We start from the raw sequence: 20,214 nt of genomic DNA, 5'->3' as shown, positions 1-20,214 counted from the left end.
AGACTAGGGGTCTAATCGGAGCTGTAACCACCAGCCTACGCCAGAGCCACAGCAATGCGGGATCCGAGCCACGTCTGCAACCCACACCACAGCTCATGGCAACGCTGGATCCTTAACCCATTGAGCAAGGCCAAGGACTGAACCCACAACCCCATGGTTCCTAGTTGGATTCGTTAACCACTGCGCCACAACGGGAACTCCCAGTGTCTGTTTCTTATACCTGGATTCTTCTAGCCAACATTTTGTTTATAAGATTTTATCACATTGCATCTAACTATAGCTCATTTATTTCCATTGTTACATAATTTACTGTATGAATATTCTATTATTCATTTCACTGTTGTTGGACTTTGGAGTTGTTGACATTTTTAGCAATTAGAAATAATACTGCTTATTAATTTTATATCTGTCTCAATATAATTATGGACATATTTTTATTGGGTGTATGGGGATGAAATTTCTGAGTTATGAGGTATGCTTATCTTCAGCTTTAGCAGATAATGGCAAAATGTTTGCCAAAATATTTTTCAAAATGATTGTATCAATTTACACTCTATCCGGAGTATATGAGGAGTTCCATTGCTCTTCTCCCAAACCTAATATTGTCAATTTAAAAATTTTAGCCATAGTGGTTGGTAGATAGTAGTATTTCATTGTGGTTTTGATTTGCATTTTCCTGTTAATGAGATTGAACACCCCTTCCTATGTGTATTGACCATTTGAGTATTTTCTTTTGTGAAAGTCTTGCCCATTTTTCTCTTGATTTATAGAGCTTCTTTTAAAATAAGTCCTTTATTGGTTCTGTGTGTTGCAAATATCTTTTCCCACGCTGTAGTTGGCTCTTTTTTTACTCTATTGTGGACTAGATTTTGTTGATGTGCCACCCACATCTCTTTAGTGTTCACTTTTGTCCAAGGAAGGCTTCTCAGAGAAAGCAGCCAAAACTCTCTGCCTGAGAACTTTCTCTGGGTGCAGGAAAGACTGGAGAATAATCAAGGAGTTGTTTCCCCAGAAAAAGATCTTGACCAATACTGAACACGAGTTGGTGAGCAAATATCTCATTTTCCTTACCTCTGGAGATAGCTTCTGAAGCTTCCTCTCACCATCTCTGAGAGGCTGCCAGTAGAATTGGTCAACAATTCTACTGCACTGGTAACCTGATCATCATTGCATTCTGTATTACTGTTCTTCCTTTCCCTTTTTTACTTGCTCACTCTCTTGCCTATACTTCCTGGAATTGATTTTCAAATAGATTATTTGCCCTAAAATTCTAGTTTTTCAAAATTGGTTTTTGGAGAACATTTCCTGGGTCAGTGGTGTCTTTTGATGAATAGAAATTCTTTTATTTTATGATCCTGTATTTGTATATGTTATGAAAAGATCACCATATTAAGTCTATTTAACATCAATTCCTATACATAATTATAATTTTTTTTCTTGTGATGTCTTTTAAGATCTAGTCTCTCACCAACTTTCAGATACGTAATACAGTGCCATGCTGTACATGACATCCCCATGGCCTATTTATTTTACAACTGGAAGTTGGTACCTTTTGCCCTTCTTTTCCCATTTTGCCCACCCCCACTACACCCTTTCTCTGGTAACCACCAATCTATTCTGTATTTATGTGCTTGATTTTTTGGATTGTTTTTAGATTCCATGTATAAATAAGATAATTTGGTATTTGTCTTTCTCTGTCTGACTTATTAGAAGTTCTTAATTTAAATGTAGTTTAGGGAGTTCCCTGATGGCCCAGTGGGTTAAGGATCCAGTGTTGTTACTGCTGTGTCCTGAGAGAAAGAAGTATGCCACGTAGGGTCACATAGGGAGGAAACATGGTTGCTCAGGAGGTGGAAAAGTGAGGGGAAAATATCACAAAAACCTTTATTACTACATAGTAGGAAATTGTTAAGTGGGAATATCCCCTATTTGATAGGGAGCAAAACACAAATGGTGGACTTTTTGATTGGTGTGTTTGTGATACGATTTTTGTACACTTACAAAAGCTAGCCCATGGGGGAGATGTAAATCAACTTTGGCTGTTAGTTTGGGCCTGTGATTAATATATGCCAAATCGTCAATTATAAAACTTAGAAAAGTTTGGTTAGAATGCCCAAGGTAATGAAGATAGTCTTCTTTGCTGTATTCTAGATGTTTTATTATTTTAATTTTTATATTTATACATATAACCCACCTAGAATTGATATTTGTATGTGATGTGAGAAAGGGACCACATTTCATTTCTTTTCATATGGATTCCTAATCATATTGGCACCTGGCACCATTTATAAGAAAGACTTTCCTTTCCCTGCTGCTCCATAGTCAACCATTGTCATAAATCAAGTGCCCATAAATGACTAAGTCTCTTTCTAGATTCTTTTCTCTTCCATTGGTCTCTTGGCTGATACCACAATTTCTTAATTAGCCTAAACTTTATTATAAGTTGATACTTATTAGAATTAGTCCTTCCATGTTGTTCTTTTTCAAGGGCATCTTAGCTATTTTTGGAAGATATTCTCCTTTGGTAATAGTAATGGTAGCTGTCTTGTGTTTGGTCAAATTTATTTATTTTTAGTCTTTCAGTTGGTTTCAGAGATTCATCATAAGAGAGCATGAGGTAACTTGTTTTGTGGCCTACAACATTCACTTTAATATTTCTTCTAATTTGATCCATATAGTCACAGAACAGTCCAGGTATTGTGCAATGGGGATATAGGTCAAGAGGCTTCAAAAAGAAACAGCTCTTTATCAAGCACCTATGTTATAAGTGTAATATCCTAAAACTCCTTGTCAGTATTGGTGAATTAGTCCATTCACAAACATTACTTATTTCCCCAGGTTTAGTACCAGTGTTTGGCCTTGGGGATGGTACAGTTTGATTTATAAAAAGTTTATTTGGAAGTTCCCATTGTGCCTCAGTGGTAACGAGCCTGACTAGTATCCATGAGGATGTGGGATCAATCCCTAGGATCGCTCAGTGGGTTAAGGATCTGGCGTTGACATGAGCTGTAGTGTAGGTTGCAGATGTGGCTTGGATCTGGCACTGCTGTGACTGTGGTATAGGCCGGCAGCTATAGCTCCAATTCAACCTCTAGCCTAGGAACTTTCACGGGCCGCAGGTGTGGCCCTAAAAAGCAAAACAAACAAACAAAAAAAACACAAAAAAAACTACCCAGCCCCCCCCCCAAAAGCCCAAAAGTTTATTTCTGAAGTTTAGAATGTTGATCTTCTTTTCTTTTGAAAGGCTATAGTTAGTTTTGACCACTGGATTTATGAAAATTGTTTTACTTGCATAAACTGGAACAATGAGGGAAATTCATGTTGTTCTGTAACTGGTAAGTTTGGATTCAATTTTTAAAATACCATTCATTCACGAATACCTTTTCTGCCTTTAAACTTAAACTTAGTCTCATAGTGCTAGTCAGTATTGAATCATATCTACTACTGCTACTATGGGTTAAGCTGGACCCAAAGCACTGAAATAGAAATAAATGAAAGTTGGATACAATAAGATGGACTCTTCTCACTCTCAGACTTATAGGAAACTAGTGCATTAGGCTTATCATGATGGGTCAGTAATTTGTAACCATTGTCTAGCTATCATTCTGCCTCGGTTGATAAATAAAAATGTATGGAATATGGTAACTATAGAATGTTCAACAGGAAAATCCATTCAAATATTAAATATTTATGATGTCCATTTTTGGATTTTTGTCTTAATAGGTTAATGCAGCTGAATCAAAGATAACCAATTTAATATACCTAAAACATACCTTGGAACTTGTGGATCCTTTAAAGGTAATTTATATGTGTGATATTGTATAAAACATGTCTAGCTTCAATTTTTTAACTTTTTTTTGTTTTGTTTTGTTTTTTTGCTATTTCTTGGGCCACTCCCGCGGCATATAGAGGTTCCCAGGCTAGGGGTCAAATCGGAGCTGTAGCCACCGGCCTACGCCAGAGCCACAGCAACGCTGGATCCGAGCTGCGTCTGCAACCTACACCACAGTTCACGGCAATGCCGGATCGTTAACCCACTGAGCAAGGGCAGGGACCGAACCCGCAACCTCATGGTTCCTAGTCGGATTCGTTAACCACTGCTCCACGACGGGAACTCCTAACTTTTTATTTTGAAAAAATTTCATACTTAGAGTAAGTTGCAAGAATTCCTCCATGTCTGCAGTTCCTCCATATCTGCTGTTCTGCATCTGCAGCTCCAACCAGTTGCAGATTGTGTAGTGCTGTGGTATTTACTGTTGAAAAAAATCCAGCTGTAAGTGGGCCCACACAGTTCAAATCCACGTTGTTGAAGGTTCAACTGTGTATTATATATAGCCCATATTTATGTTTTTCCAGTTGTCCTAATAATGTTCTTTTTGGAATTTTTTTCTGATACAGGGACCATACATTATATTTAATGTCTTGTTTATTTATACTTTTTAAACTGAAAAGTTCTCAGCCTTTCTTTGTCTTTTGTGATATTGACATCTTAAAGAGTAAGGGTCAGTTGTTTAATAGGATATTCCCCAATTTGTGTGATTATTTCCTCATGATTAAATTCAGCTTATATGTTTTTGGCAGTAATACTCTGAACAATGTTGTATCTTTCTCAGTATATCACTTCAAGAGGCACATGAAGTCCTTTTTCCCTTCTCGGTGATACTGACTTTGATCAGTTACTTCACTATAAAGTATAAGTAATCTGTGAAGAGATACTTTGAGACTGCATAAATACACTCTTCCCCATCACACTTTCACCCATTAATTTTGGTATTTATTAATGATTCTTACCTGCAGTAACTCTGATGATTCCAAATGGTGATCTTCTCATCCATTTTTTTTCATCCATTTTTAAATACTGTATGCTGAATAAAAAAAGTGGGGAAGGATCAAGATGGCAGAGGAGTAAGATGTTGTACTCACCTTCTCCAACAAACACGTCTGAAAAACATATCTACACATAAAATGACTCGCACAGAACATCTACTGAACGGTGGCAGAAGAACTTTAACCTCCAGAAAGGGCAAGAAACTCTTGACGTAACTGGGTAGAACAAAAGAAAAGAAAGAGAGAGAGAAAAGGAATCAGGATGGGTCTAGCATTCCTGAGAGGGAGCTGTGAAGGAGAAAAAGAACCCACACCCTGGGAAGTCACCTAACCCCAGTCACCTCAGGGGTCAGCAAAAAAAAAAAAAAAAAAAAAAAAAAAAAAAAAAAAACACTGCAACCAAGCACCACACGTTGTTGCTCTCACTCCCTTGGGAACACACCTGTCCTGCTGCTGCCACTGCCAAACACTTTGAGCAGCTCTCAGACACTTGATCACTGTCCTATCCCAAGACCCTTCAACTAGGAGAAGATGGTGCAGCATCTCCTGCATGAGCTAAGTGAGATGGGGTGCTTCTTACATGGTCTACAGGTGGCAGGGGAAAACCACCAAAGTTATATCTGATTCCAGAAATGGGTGTGGCCTGCTACCATTAGGGGGTCACTGAATAGGCATCACTTGTGACCTCGATCACCTCAGAGGGCACCACAGAGGAGGGCATTGTGACGGAACACCACCTGTTGTTGCTCTCACACCCCTGCAAACATACCTGCCCTGCTGCTGCCACTGCCAAATGCTCCGGGCAGCTCCCAAACGCTTGACTACTGTCACTTCTCAGGAACATGCAACTAGGAGCAGCTTTTGCAGTACTTCCTGTGTGGGCTAAGTGAGACAGGGTGCTTCTTGCATGGTTTGCAGGTAGTGGGGGCAAACCACCACAGTTATCTCTTATTCCAAAGGTGGGTGTGGCATACCACCATGAGGGCTCTCTGAACAAGAACCATTGCAGCCCCAACCACCTCAGAGGGCACCAGAAAGGAGTACATTGCAATAGAACACCACCTGTTGTCGCTCTCACACCCCTGCGGTCATACCCACCCTGCTGCTGCCACTGCCAAATGCTCTGGCCAGTGCCCAGGTGCTTGATCACTGTCCCTTCCCAGAAACCTACAACTAGGAGCAGCTGGTGCAGCACCTCCTGTTGAGGCTAGATGGGATGAGGTGCTTCTTGTGTCAGCTGCAGGTGGCAGGGGCAAACCACCACAGTTATCACTGACTCCAGAGGCAGGCATGGCCTGTTACCACTAGGGGTCCCTGAACAGGCACCACTTGTGGCTCCAGTTACCTCAGAGGAGGGCACTGCAATCAAATACTACCTGTTGTTGCTCTCACTTCTCTGGGAACTCACCTTGCTACTGCCACTGCCAAGTGCTCTGGGCACCTTGTAAATCTGCCTAAGGCTCATTACCACTTCCCAGGGCCCTGCAACTAGAAATAGCCTGTGCCATCTTCCTGCAGGTCCTTGCTGCTAAGAGCTCAGCAACCAGGCACTGACTTCTACTCCTATCCATTGCCTCCTCCCCCTTGAAACACATTCAGCACCCTGGGGAAAACAGCCTACTCATGCTGAAAAAAGAGATAGTAAATATCCAAGTGCCCATGCCAAAAATAAATAGTAACCCCCCACAAAATACAAAGGGTACTCTTGCATAGATGTAGCCTTTTGAGACTACAGTTTGGCTTCCCCAAACTCACAGAAAAAGAAAAACCCAAGCAAGATGAAGAAGCACAGAAACCATTCCCAGTTAAAGCAACAGGAGAATTCACTTAAAGCAGTAAACAGTGACACAGACCCCTGCAATGTGACAGACATTGAGTTCAAAAGGGAGATAGTGAAAATACTGAAGGAATCAAGAGAGGATATGAACAGTAACGCAGGTTCCTTTAGAAAGGAACTAGAAAGTATAAGGAGGAGCCAAGAAAAATTGGAAAATTCATTTGCAGAGACCCAAACTGAGCTAAAGGCACTATAGGGCAGAATGAATGATGCAGAGGAATGAATTAGTGATGTGGAAGGCAGAATAATGGAAATCGCCCAATCAGGACAGCAGGCAGAAAACCAAATGGAAAAACATGAGAGCATTATAAGAGACCTATGGGATAATATAAAGTGGGCCAATCTATGCATGATAGGAATTCCAGAAGGAGAAGAAAAAGAAAAGGGGGTTGAAAATATATTTGAAGATATTATGTCTGAACACTCCAAATCAAAAGAAAACTGATATCTATCAAGATACAGGAAGCACAGAGGGCCCCAAACAAATTGAACCCAAACAGACCCACACCAAGACAGTATGATAAAGATGGCAAAAGTTAAAGAGAGGATTCTAAAGGCAGCAAGAGAAAAACAGTGTTAATTATAAGGGACCCCCCCCCCCAATAAGGTTATCAGTTGATTTCTCTACAGAAACACTACAGGCCAGAAGAGAGTGGCAAGATACATTCAAAGTTCTGAGAGGAAAAACTTTGCAGCCTAGAATCCTCTATCCAGCAAGAATATGATTTAAAATAGAAGGGGAAATAGAGAATTTCCCCAACGAACAAAAGCTGAAAGAGTACAGCAATACTAAACCCATTCTAAAAGAAATACTGAACAGGCTTCTTTAAATAAAAAAAGAAGTGAGAAGAAATAAGATGGAGGAACCCACAATTGGAAAGCAATCACTTAAATAATCCAGCATGCAGATTTAAAAGCGGGGGGAAAAAACTACTGCTGTAAAAGCAATGATGAACACAAGGAACAGCAAAAGGACAAACGTGAAGATGTTAAAAAGGACTTGAAAATCATAGAATGTGGAGAAGGAAAGTAGGAAAATCTAGACTTTTTTTAAAATAATGTATTTGAGCCTATATGATGATCAGGCTAAAGCAAGCAGATACAGGAAGGGGTTAACATACTTAAAAACTAGGGCAACCACAAATCAAAACCAAACATTACATTCACAAAATCTAAGAAGAAATGTACTCAAGCAAAAAATAAATGGAAATCATCCAACCCAAAAAAGAAAAGAAGAAAAGAGAAACAAAGAGTCAACTGGAAAACAAGGTTTAAAATGGCAATAAATGCGTATCTATCAATAATCACCTTAAATGTCAATGGACTGAATTTGATGCCTCAATCAAAAGAGACAGAGTGGCAGATTGGATAGAAAAGCAAAAACCATCAATCTGTTGTATATAAGAGACCCATCTTAGGGCAAAGGACGCATATAGATCAAAAATGAGGGCATGGGAAAAGATATTTCATGCCAATAGACAAAACAGGAAAGCAGGAGTTGCAATACTAATATCAGACAAAATAGACTTTAAAATGAATTCCATAAAGAAAGACAAAGAAGGACACTATTTAATGATTAAAGGACCCATTCAAGAAGAGGATGTTACAGTCGTTAATATATAAAACTACAGCAAATACTAACAGACAGAAAATGAGAAATTGATGGGAATACAATCATAGTAGGAGACTTTAACACCCCACTCACATCAATGAACAGATCCTCCAGACAGAAAATCAATAAGGCAGCAGAGATCCTAAATGACACAATAGAAAAGGTAGACTTAATCAACATTTTCAGGACACTACATTCAAAAAAATCAGAGTATACATACATCTCAAATGCACATGGATCATTCTCAAGGATCTATCACATACTGGGGCACAAAGCTAACCTCAACAAATTTAAGAGTATATAAATTATTTCAGGTATCTTCTCTGACCACAATGGCATGAAACTAGAAATCAACCACAGGAAAAGAAATGAGAAAAAAACTAACTTCATGGAGACTAAGCAAAATGCTACTAAAAAAAAACCAATGGGTCAATGAGGAAATCAAGAAGGAAATTTAAAAATTACCTTGAGACAAATGATGAGGAAGACACAACCACTCAAAAGCTCTGGGATGCTGCAAAAGCAGTGCTCAGAGGGAAGTTCATAGTAGTATAGGCCTTCCTCAAAAAAGAAGAAAAATCTCAAATCGACAACTTAACCCATCACCTAAATGAATTAGAAAAAGCAGAACAAACAAAACCTAAAGTCAGCAGAAGGAAGGAAATCATAAAGATCAAAGAGGTAATCAATAAAATAGAGATTAAAAAAACGATAGAAGAAATAAATAAAACCAAAAACTTGTTCTTTGAAAAGGTAAACAAAATTGACAAACCTTTGCCTAGACTCACCAAGGAGAGGAGAGAAAAAACCCAAATAAACAAAATAAGAAATGAAAAAGGAGAAGTCACAACGGATACTACAGAAATACAAAAAACCATGACAGAATACTATGAACAATTGTATGCCGACCAATTTGACAACCTTGAAGAAAAGGACAACTTTCTAGAGACTTATAGCCTGCCAAAACTGAATCAAGAAGAAATAGATCAACTGAATAGCTTGACCACTAGAGATGAAATTGAATATGTCATAAAAACACTCCCTACAAGTAAAAGTCCAGGACCAGATAGTTTCACAGGTGAATTCTACCAAACATACAAAGAGGAACTTATACCCATCCCCCTTAAACTTTTTCAAAAGGTTGAAGAAGGAACACTCCCAAAGACATTCTGTGATGCCACCATCACCCTAATTCCCACACCTGACAAAAATATCACCAAAAAAGAAAACTATCAGCCAATATCTGATGAATATAGACACAAAAATTCTCAACCAAATTTTAGCCAACTGAATCCAACAACATATGAAAAAGATCATACACCACCACCAAGTGGAATTCATCCAACAACATATAAAAAAGATCATACACCACCACCAAGTGAGATTCATCCTAGGCACTCAAGGATGATTCACCATATAAATCAATCAACATCATATACCACATTAACAAAAGAAAAGTAAAAAACCACATGATCATATCATTAGATGCAGAAAAAGCATTTTGACAAAGTCCAACATCCATTGATATAAAAACTCTTAACCAAAGTGGGTATGGAGGGAACATACCTTAACATACTAAAAGCCATTTATGACAAACTCACAACAAATATAATACCCAATGGAGAAAAGCTGAAACCCTTCCCACTAAACTCTGGAACAAGACAAGGATGCCCACTCTCACCACTGTTATTCAACATAGTATTGGACATCCTAGCCACAGCAATCAGACAAACAAAAGAAATAAAAGGCATCCAAATAGGAAGACAAGAGGTAAAATTGTCACTGTATGCAGATGACATGATACTATATATAGAAAACCATAAGGACTCAACCCAGAAACTACTTGAACTGATCAACAAATTCAGAAAAGTAGCAGGATATAAGATTAACATTCAGAAATCAGTCCCATTTCTGTATACTACCAATGAAATATTAGAAAAGGAATACAAAAATAAATACCTGGGAATAAACCTGACCAAGGAGGTGAAAGACTTGTATGCTGAGAACTATAAAAACATTAATCAAGGAAATTAAAGATGCAAAGAAATGGAAAGATATTCCATGCTCCTTGGATGGAAAAATAGAACATACCATCCAAAGCAATCTATAGATTCAATGCAATCCCTATCAAATTACCCATGACATTTTTCACAGAACTAGAACAAACAATCCAAAAAGTATATGGAACCACAAAAGACCCAGAATTGCCAAAGCAATCCTGAGGAACAAAAACCAAGCAGGAGGCATAACTCTCCCAGACTTCAGAAAATATTACAAAGCCACAGTCATCAAGACAGTGTGGTACTGGTACCAAAACAGACATACTGACCAATGGAACAGAATAGAGAACCCAGAAGTAAACCCAGACACCTATGGTCAATTAATCTTTGACAAAAGAGGCAAGAACATTTCTTTGCATCTTTAATTTCCTTGAATGAATTAAGAAGAAGTGGTATGTATACACAATGGAATACTACTCAGCCATAAAAAAGCAAATTAATGCCATTTGCAGCAACGTAGTTGGAACTAGAGACTCTCATACTGAGTAAAGTAAGTCAGAAAGGGAAAGACAAATACCACATAATATCACTTATATCTGGAAACTAATATATGGCACAAACCTTTCCACAGAAAAGAAAATCACAGACAGGGAGAACAGACTTGTGGTTGCCAAAGCGGAGGGAGAGGGAGTGGGATGGACTGGGAATTTGGGGTTAATAGGTACAAACTACTGCTTTTGGAGTGGATACGCAATGGGTCCTGCTTTATAGCACTGGTAACTACATCTAGTCACTTGTGTTGGAGCATGGTCATGTGAGAAAAAATATGTATACATGTAAAAAAATAAAAAATAAATATTGTATGCTGCAAACGTTTAAAAAATTTGAATTAAGAAAAGACAGCCTGTTCAGTAAATGGTGCTGGGAAAACTGGACAGCCACATGTTAAAGAATGAAATTAGAATACTCCCTCACACCATACACAAAAAGAAACTCGAAATGGATTAAAGACCTAGATATAAGACCAGATACTATAAAACTCTTAGAGGAAAACATAGGCCAAATACTCTCTGACATAAATGACAGCAACATTTTTTCAGATCCACCTCTTAGAGTAATGACAGTAAAAACAAAAATAAACAAATGGCACCTAACAAAACTTAAAAGTTTCTGCACAGTAAAGGAAACCCTAAACTATATGAAAAGACGACCCATAGAATGGGAGAAAATATTTGCAAATGAATCGACTGACAAGGGATTAATCTCCAAAATTTATAAACACCTCCTACCGCTCAATACCAAAAAACCAAACAACCCCATCAAAAAATGGGCAGAATATCTAAACAGACAATTCTCCAAAGAAGACATAACAGATGGCCAAAAAACACATGAAAGAGTGTTCAACATCACTCATTATCAGAGAAAGGCAAATCAAAACCACTCTGAGGTACCACCTTATACCAGCCAGAATGGCCATCATCAAAAAGTCTACAATCAATAAGTGCTAGAGAGGGTGTGGAGAAAAAGGAACACTATTACACTGTTGGTGGGAATATAAATTGGTGCAACCACTGTGGAAAACAGTATAGAGATTCCTGAGACAACTAAAAATAGAAATACCATTTGATCCAGCAATCCCACTCCTGGGCATCTAATCCAGAGAAAACCATGATTCAAAAAGACACATGTGTCGCAACAGAAGAAAGGGTGGGGGAAAAAACTGTAACTGCAATGTATACATCTAAGGATGACCTGACCCCCTTGCTGTACAGTGGGAAAATAAAAAAAAAAAAAAAAAAAAAAAGACACATGTACTCCAGTGTTCATTGCAGCACTATTTGCAATAGCCAAGACATGGAAACAACCTAAATGTCCATCTACAGAGGATGGATCAAGAAGAGGTGTTACATATACACAATGGAATATTACTCAGCCATCAAAAGGAATGAAATACTGGCATTTTCAGCAACATGGATGGACCTAGAAATTACCATGCTAAGTGAAGTCAGCCACACAGTGAGACACCAACATCAAATGCTTTCGCTGACATGTGGAATCTGAAAAAAGGACAGAATGAACTTCTTTGCAGAACAGATACTGACTCCCAGACTTTGAAAAATTTATGGTCTCCAGAGGAGACAGTTTTGGAGGGTGGGGGGATGCGCTGGGGTTGTGGAATGGAAATCCTATAAAATTGTATTGTGAAGATCACTGTACAACTACAAATGTAATAAATTCCTTGAGTAATAAAAAAAAATCAAATTTCTGCTCACAGAGACACCCAACTAGTGGTTGGGGAGAGGGGAAGTGGGAAATACAATTAGATGTAAGATAGGTTTGGGATATATAGCCAATATGAGGAATATAGCCAAGATTTGGGGGAATATAGCCAAGATTTTGTAATAACTGTAAATGGAAAGTAGCTGTTAAGATTGTATAGAATTTTTGTAGAAAATAAAAATCAAAAGAAAAAAATTTGTATTAAAAGACAAGAAATAACTGCTGTTTTAAGTAAAAATGATGAAAATAGGGTAAGAATTTTTTTGTAGAGTTCATTCCCAAATATATATGTATATAATGAAAGCAATTTGGCAAAAGATTTCAAAAGTTTTGTCATCTTTTTTTGAATGAAAGAGGGATAATAAATCATCCCTCTAAATAGGCAGATTTAAGGAAACACAAATTTCAACTGTCAAAGGCAAAGAAAGGAAAAATGTATATAATGACAGAAAGTATTAATTTCTGTTATCAATAAAACATATAATTTCATAAGAAAATACTGGAATGCCAATGGCAATATGGCAAATAACAAAATGGAAACCAAAGCAGTTAATAAGTAGTACCAAAATATTTGCTGTCATTGTTATTCAAAGAAATACAAATTAAAACTATAGTTTTTATCTATCAAAAAAGCAAAAAATTATTTTCTTAATGGATGCAACTTACTGCTAATGAATAAAAGAAAAATAAGATTTTGTTTGATTAATGTCATAATTTATTTTCCTTAACTCTCTTTATTTTATTCTTTAATAGATTACTTTGAAGAACTGCAACACACCTTTATTTAGAGCTTACTACGGTTCCTTGGAAGATAAGAGGTCTTTGCTACTCAACTGTTAATAAAATAGCAGATTGCTCCTTTCTCCCTGATTATAACTGATTTTAAAGCCTTTAATTCCATTCTATAGAACATTTTTTTTTCTTTTTATGGAAACTGTGGCGTATGGAAATTTATGGGGTAGGGATCAAATTGGAGCTGCTCGGTCACTGGATCCGAGCTGCATCTATGACTTATGCTGCAGCTTTCAGCAATGCCAGATCCTTAACCTGAGGAGTTAACTGAGTGAGGCCAGGGATCAAATGCACATCCTCACAGAGACTATGTCAAGTCCTTAACCTGCTGAGCCACAGTGGGAATTCCAATTCTATGGAAAAATTTACTTGAGTCTTGGTTAACAGAAACTTTAAACTATTCATCAAAAATCTAATTATACATTATATCTTATAAATGCCAGTAAATATGGTAATAGCACATTGAGTATTTGTGTTAATGAACAATTAGAATAGCATTAAATATTGAAATCATATACAATTTTAGTATTTATTTTTTAGCTGTTCTCCTTGGAAGGACTTGTACATATAAAAATATATTATTCTCTTGTTAAATCATGAAGGGCCTAATGTAACCAAAAATTAGTATACATGAATACTGAATAAGATCTAAGTACAGTTTAATTTTAACAATGTTTTTAGCAGGGCACTTTTGTTCTTTTTATTTTATTTTATTTTTGTCTTTTTGCCTATTTTAGGGCCGCTTCCCGTGGCTTATGGAGTTTCGCAGGCTAGGGGTCTAATTGGAGCTGTAGCCACCGGCCTACGCCCCAGCCACAGCAACGCCAGATCCTTAACCCACTGAGCAAGGGCAGGGATCAAACCTGTAACCTCATGGTTCCTAGTCAGATTCGTTAACCACTGCACCACAACGGGAACTCCAGGGCACCTTTGTTCTTGACCAAAAAGACTTGTAATTTTAAGTACATATTTTAATTATTTATTTTCCAAGTAATGTTAAACAACGATTTCGGGAAAATTTGTTATTTGCTATCATTAACTATTAGTCAATTATAAATTAAAATAATCATTTGGCTTATTGCCTATAATGTTATTTTTTAGGTTTGGAATTATACTTGACAAGATTAAAACAGTAATTAATGATGATGCAAGATACATGAAAGGATGCCTGAACATGAGGACTCAGAAGTGCTATGCAGTGAGGTCTAACATAAATGAATTTCTTGACATAGCCAGAAGAACATATACAGAGATTGTAGATGACATAGCAGGTAATTTAATTACTTGGCCAGATTTTTTCTGTTTTTTTTTTTTAGAAATAAAACTTTTTAGGACATGCTGTGCTTTTTGGCTGATGGTAATTAGCCATGCTTATTTTAAATTTACTTTATGTTACTGAAACAGATAAGGCCAAAACATATTATCATTTAAGGAGCCTTAAAAATTAAAGATCTCATACTTACTTGGCAGGGGAGATACCATGATCACCAAGGTGGTTTTCTCAGGGCGAGGATTGTCCATTGCACTCCAGATGTGCTGACCCCTGTGATTTCCCCAAATGTGGGAAACAAACAAATCTCAAAATCTTATAATGTTTCTCTTCTTTTCTCCTTTGAATTTAAATATAGAATTACATGAAAGCAGGGAGATTAGCATACCTTCATACAATGTTGTGAACGAATTACATGAAAAATGCATGCACAGGGTTTCAGTGGAGGGGGAGATATCATTTTTGTCTAGAAGAGGTAACATTTGAGCTAGTATAGTAATTCATTGAATGAATTTATTGGTATCCTAGTAAATATATACACTGACCTAGGTACTGGGAATATAAAATGAACGGGACAAAATCCCTGTCCTTATGAACTTATATTGTAGTAGTGGAGACACATAAACACACACAAATAAGTATATCCATATTGATATATAAAATATATAAATTACATATGGTGTATAGTTTCACATGTATATAAGATATATGAAGAAAAAATAGCAGGTGAGAGGGGTCAGAGAGTGACTGGGTGGTGGAGGCATAGAGGATGAGAATGTCTTTAATAGATGGAATAGCCTAGAAAGGAGATGAACCTGTTGGCAGTGATACAAACTGAAGTACAAAGGGGTGAGGAAACTGGAATGAGTAAGGAAATTTGTTAGGATGGAGTAGGGCATTCCCTTATGGAATTAGTTAAGAGATAAGATCAGAAATAGAGACTGGGGATCAGAATTTAGTCTTTGAAGGCCAGTTTGGAGACTTTTCCAAAGGAGAATGGAAATGTGCAATGAAAGGATCAAGAGGATATTTTGAGTGAATTTGAGTGGAGCAATGGAAAGAGGAACTACTTTGAACTATTACATTATTTAGGGAGATAGCAATGTATATGAGAAGAGAGAAATGAGGTTGAAGAAAGAATTGATGAGTTAGTAATTGAGTAGCTATGGCCATGGTAAAGTGAAATATAGCCCTTGGTGCTAACTGAACTTTTCTAGCCTGAGAATGGTGGTGCCACTGAGAAAATCAGGAAAATTTTTGGAAGAACCATTTTGAAGAATAGAGTATGTATATACACACACACACACATACCACTTCTTCATTCATTCATCTGTTGATGAACAGTAAAGTTGCTTTCATATTTTGACTATTGTAAATAATGATGCAGTGAACAAAGGGATGCATATATTTTTTGAATTAGTCTTTTTGTTCTTTGGACAAATACCCAGGAGTGGAATTGATGGATCATATGGTAATTATGTTTTTAATTTTTTGAGGAATCTATGTACTGTTTTCCATAGCAGCTGTACCAATTTACATTCCCACCAATAGTGCACCAAACTTCCTTTTTCATCACATCCTTGCCAACTCTTATTTGTTGTCTTTTTGATAATAGCCATTCTAACAGGTGTGAGGTGCTGTTTCATTGTGGTTTTGATTTGCATTCCTGTGATGATTAGTGATGTTGGAGCATCTTTTCATGTGACTGTTGGCCATCTCTATGTCTTCTTTGGAAAAATGTCTATTCAGATCTTATGCCCACTTCTTCTTATTATTATTATTTTGTCTTTTTTTTTTTTTGGGCCACACCCGCAGCATGTGGAAGTTCCCAGGCTAGGGGTCTAATCGGAGCTACAGCTGCCAGCCTCCGCCACAGCCACAGCAACTTGGGATTGAAGCCGTGTCTGTGACCTACACCACATCTCATGGCAATGATGGATCCTTAACCCACTGATCGAGGCCAGGGATCAAACCTGCAACCTCATGGTTCCTAGCTGTATTAGTTTCTGCTGTGCCACAATGGGAACTCCTATGCCCACTTTTTAAATGGGTTATATGGGTTTGATATTGGGTTGTATGTGTTCTTTGTATATTTTGGATATTAACCCCTTATCAGATATATCATTTGCAAATATTTTCTTCCATTCAGTAGTTGACCTTTTCCTTTTGTTGATAGTTTCCTTCACTGTATAAAACCTTTTAGTTGAGTATGGTCCTGTTTGTTTATTTTTGCTTTTATTTCCCTTACATGAGGAGACATATAAAAAAATTTACTAAGACTGATGTCAAAGAGCTTACCATGTTTTCTTCTAGAAGCTTTATAGTTTCAGATTTTTTTGGGGGGGTAATTATTCTTTTTTCTTAATAATGATTTTTATTTTTTCCATTATAGCTGGTTTACAGTGTTCTGTCAATTTTCTGTTGTACAGCAGGGTGATCCAAACCCATACATGTATACATTCTTTTTTCTCACATTATCATGCTCCATCATAAGTGACTAGATACAGTTCCCAGTGCTAAAGCAGGATCACATTGCTTATCCACTCCAAAGGCAATAGTTTGCATCTGTTATCCCCAAATTCCCAGTCCATCCCACTCCCTCCCTCTCCCCCTTGGCAACCACAAGTCTGTTCTCCATGTCCATGATTTTCTTTTCTATGGAAAGGTTCATTTGTGCCATATATTAGATTCCAGCTATAAGTGATATCATATGGTATTTATCTTTCTCTTTCTAACTTCACTTAGTATGAGAGTCTCTAGTTCCACTATAGTTTCAGATTGTAACATTTAAATCTTTAATCCATTTTTTTCTTTTTCCTTCCTTGTTCAGGCCACACCTGTGGCATATGGAGGTTCCCAGGCTAGGGGTCAAATTGGAGCTGCAGCTGCCAGCCTGTGCCACAGCACAGCAATGTGGAATCTGAGCTGCGTCTGTGACCTACACCACAGCTCATGCTCATGGCAACACCAGATCCACAACCCACTGAGCAAGGCCAGGGATTGAACCCACATCCTCATGGATAATAGTTGGATTTGTTTCCGCTGTGCCGCAATCGGAACTCCTAGGTCTTTATTCCATTTTGATTTATTTTTGTGTGTGGTATGTGAAATTAGTCCAGTTTGATTCTTGTAGCTATTAAGATTTTCCCAATACTATTTATTGAAGGGGCTGTTTTTTTCCCCATTGTATATTCTTGCCTCTTTTGCTAACTGCCCATGTAAGTGTGTCATTTCTGGGCTCTCTCTTCTGTTCCATTGATTGTGTGTCTTTTTCGTGCCAGTATCATACTGTTTTGATTACTGTCACTTTGTGGTATAATGTAAATCCAGGGAGTGGAGAAAGATGGTGGAGGAGTAAGAGGTCTTGCTTACCTTTTCCCACAAACACATCAAAAAACCACATCCACATGTAAAATGACTCAGACAGAACATCAACTGAATGCTGACAGAAGAACTTAAACCTCCAAAAAGGGCAAGAAACTCTTGACATAACTGGTAGAATAAAAGACAAAAAGAGAGAAAAGGAATTAGGATGGGACTAGCATTCCCGAGGGAGCTGTGAAGGAGAAAAGGAGCCCATATCCCTGGAAGCCACTTAACTGACAGAAAGACCAGCCGAGTTGGAGGGACCTCAAAGTTGCTGAGGAAAACACAGCAGCTGGACTGAGAACAGCAAAGCAGAGTGAGAGCTGCACAGATCATCTGAACCACCAGCCTGGACACTTGGGCAGGGGCTAGGCGCTGAGACTCAGGCTCTGGAGGTTAGTCCTGGGGAGAAGACTGGGGCAGGCTGTGTGGGGACAGCCGGAGGGGTTAAAGAGCAGTGCACCATGGGCAGGGGAATGGTACGCCATGGGCTAGGGAGGGGAATGCCATGGCAGAGGGAACGAGGGAGAAGGTCTGGACCCACAGGAGAGACAAGGTGCCATTGTTGGGGTGGGCAAGAGGAAGAGGGGTGGACCACCATAGGAAACACCCTGCGCTGGAGCCTGCACATTCCTGCGGGCCTCTTGCTTGTTTGGGAGAGACTGGGAACTTCTTGTGCAGGCTGCCAGTGGCCAGACACCTCTTGTGTGGGCTAAGGATATCAGGGGGCTAAGTGTGATGTGGTGCCTCTTGCATGATCTACAGGTGGCAGGGACACACCACGGCAGTCGTCTCAGAGGCCAGAGGGATTCATGGCTTGCTACCACTGTGGGCCTGTGAGTGGGCTCCACCTGTGACCCCAGTCACCTCAGGGGTTGGTAAAAAAGAAAAAGGGCTCTGCAACCAAACGCCATACGCTGTTGCTCTCACTCCCCTGGGAACACACCTGCCCTGCAGCTGCCACTGCCAAATGCTCTGGGCAATACCTGCACGCCTGATCTTTGTCACTTACCAGGATCCTGCAACTAGGAGCAGCCTTTGCAGCACCTCCTATGTAGGCTGAGACAGGTTGCTTCATGCAAGGTCTACAGGTGATGGGGGCAAATCACCACAGTTATCACTGACTCCAGTGGTGGTCGTGGCCCGCTACCACTATGGGTCCCTGAACAGGCACCATCTGTGGCTTGAATCACCTCAGTGGAGGGCATTGCAATCGAACACAAGCTTTGTTGCTCTCAATCCCCTGGGAACTCATGCACCCTGCTGCTGCTACTGCCAAATGCTCTGGTCACCTTGTAGAGGTGACCTACAGCTGCCTAGAGCTCATTACCACTTCCCAGGGCCCTGCAACTAGAAATAGCCTGTGCCATCTTACTGCAGGTCCTTGTTGCTGTTGAGAGCCCAATGACCAGGCACTGACTGCTGGCCCTACCCTGAAAACACACTGAGCATCCTGGGGATAATAACCTTCTCACACCAAAGAAAGAGATGGCAAATATTCAAATTCCCACACCAAAAACCAATAGTAACTCCCACCAAAATACAAAGGGTACTCTTGCATAGATGTAGCCTTTTGAGACTACAGTTTGGCTTCCCCAAACTCACAGAAAAAGAAAAACCCAAGCAAGATGAAGAAGCACAGAAACCATTCCCAGTTAAAGCAACAGGAGAATTCACTTAAAGCAGTAAACAGTGACACAGACCCCTGCAATGTGACAGACATTGAGTTCAAAAGGGAGATAGTGAAAATACTGAAGGAATCAAGAGAGGATATGAACAGTAACTCAGGTTCCTTTAGAAAGGAACTAGAAAGTATAAGGAGGAGCCAAGAAAAATTGGAAAATTCATTTGCAGAGACCCAAACTGAGCTAAAGGCACTATAGGGCAGAATGAATGATGCAGAGGAATGAATTAGTGATGTGGAAGGCAGAATAATGGAAATCGCCCAATCAGGACAGCAGGCAGAAAACCAAATGGAAAAACATGAGAGCATTATAAGAGACCTATGGGATAATATAAAGTGGGCCAATCTATGCATGATAGGAATTCCAGAAGGAGAAGAAAAAGAAAAGGGGGTTGAAAATATATTTGAAGATATTATGTCTGAACACTCCAAATCAAAAGAAAACTGATATCTATCAAGATACAGGAAGCACAGAGGGCCCCAAACAAATTGAACCCAAACAGACCCACACCAAGACAGTATGATAAAGATGGCAAAAGTTAAAGA

At 38.7% G+C, this 20,214-nt stretch overlaps 1 protein-coding gene and 1 pseudogene across 3 annotated transcripts in view; both read left to right on the top strand.

Annotated features, from left to right (window-relative positions):
- The window catches only part of MSH4 (mutS homolog 4), a 181,757-nt gene that overhangs the window by 55,181 nt on the left and 106,362 nt on the right, over positions 1 to 20,214 (top strand). For all 3 annotated transcript variants that reach the window (XM_084964673.1, XM_084964674.1, XM_021096463.2), the window contains 3 exons: positions 3,724 to 3,798; positions 13,310 to 13,374; positions 14,450 to 14,619. In XM_084964673.1, coding sequence (XP_084820799.1) covers positions 3,724 to 3,798; positions 13,310 to 13,374; positions 14,450 to 14,619 — 310 coding nt within the window. The remainder of the gene's footprint in view (positions 1 to 3,723; positions 3,799 to 13,309; positions 13,375 to 14,449; positions 14,620 to 20,214) is intronic.
- LOC146402848 (U1 spliceosomal RNA) lies at positions 14,804 to 14,938 on the top strand (annotated as a pseudogene).

The sequence above is a fragment of the Sus scrofa genome, chromosome 6, assembly GCF_054392235.1.
Source record: "Sus scrofa isolate SSC_HxYL_T2T_F1_AM1 chromosome 6, Sscrofa_HxYL_maternal_Yorkshire_Landrace_v2.0, whole genome shotgun sequence".
Lineage (NCBI taxonomy): Eukaryota > Metazoa > Chordata > Mammalia > Artiodactyla > Suidae > Sus > Sus scrofa.
This window is presented reverse-complemented; position numbering and strand designations above follow the sequence as displayed.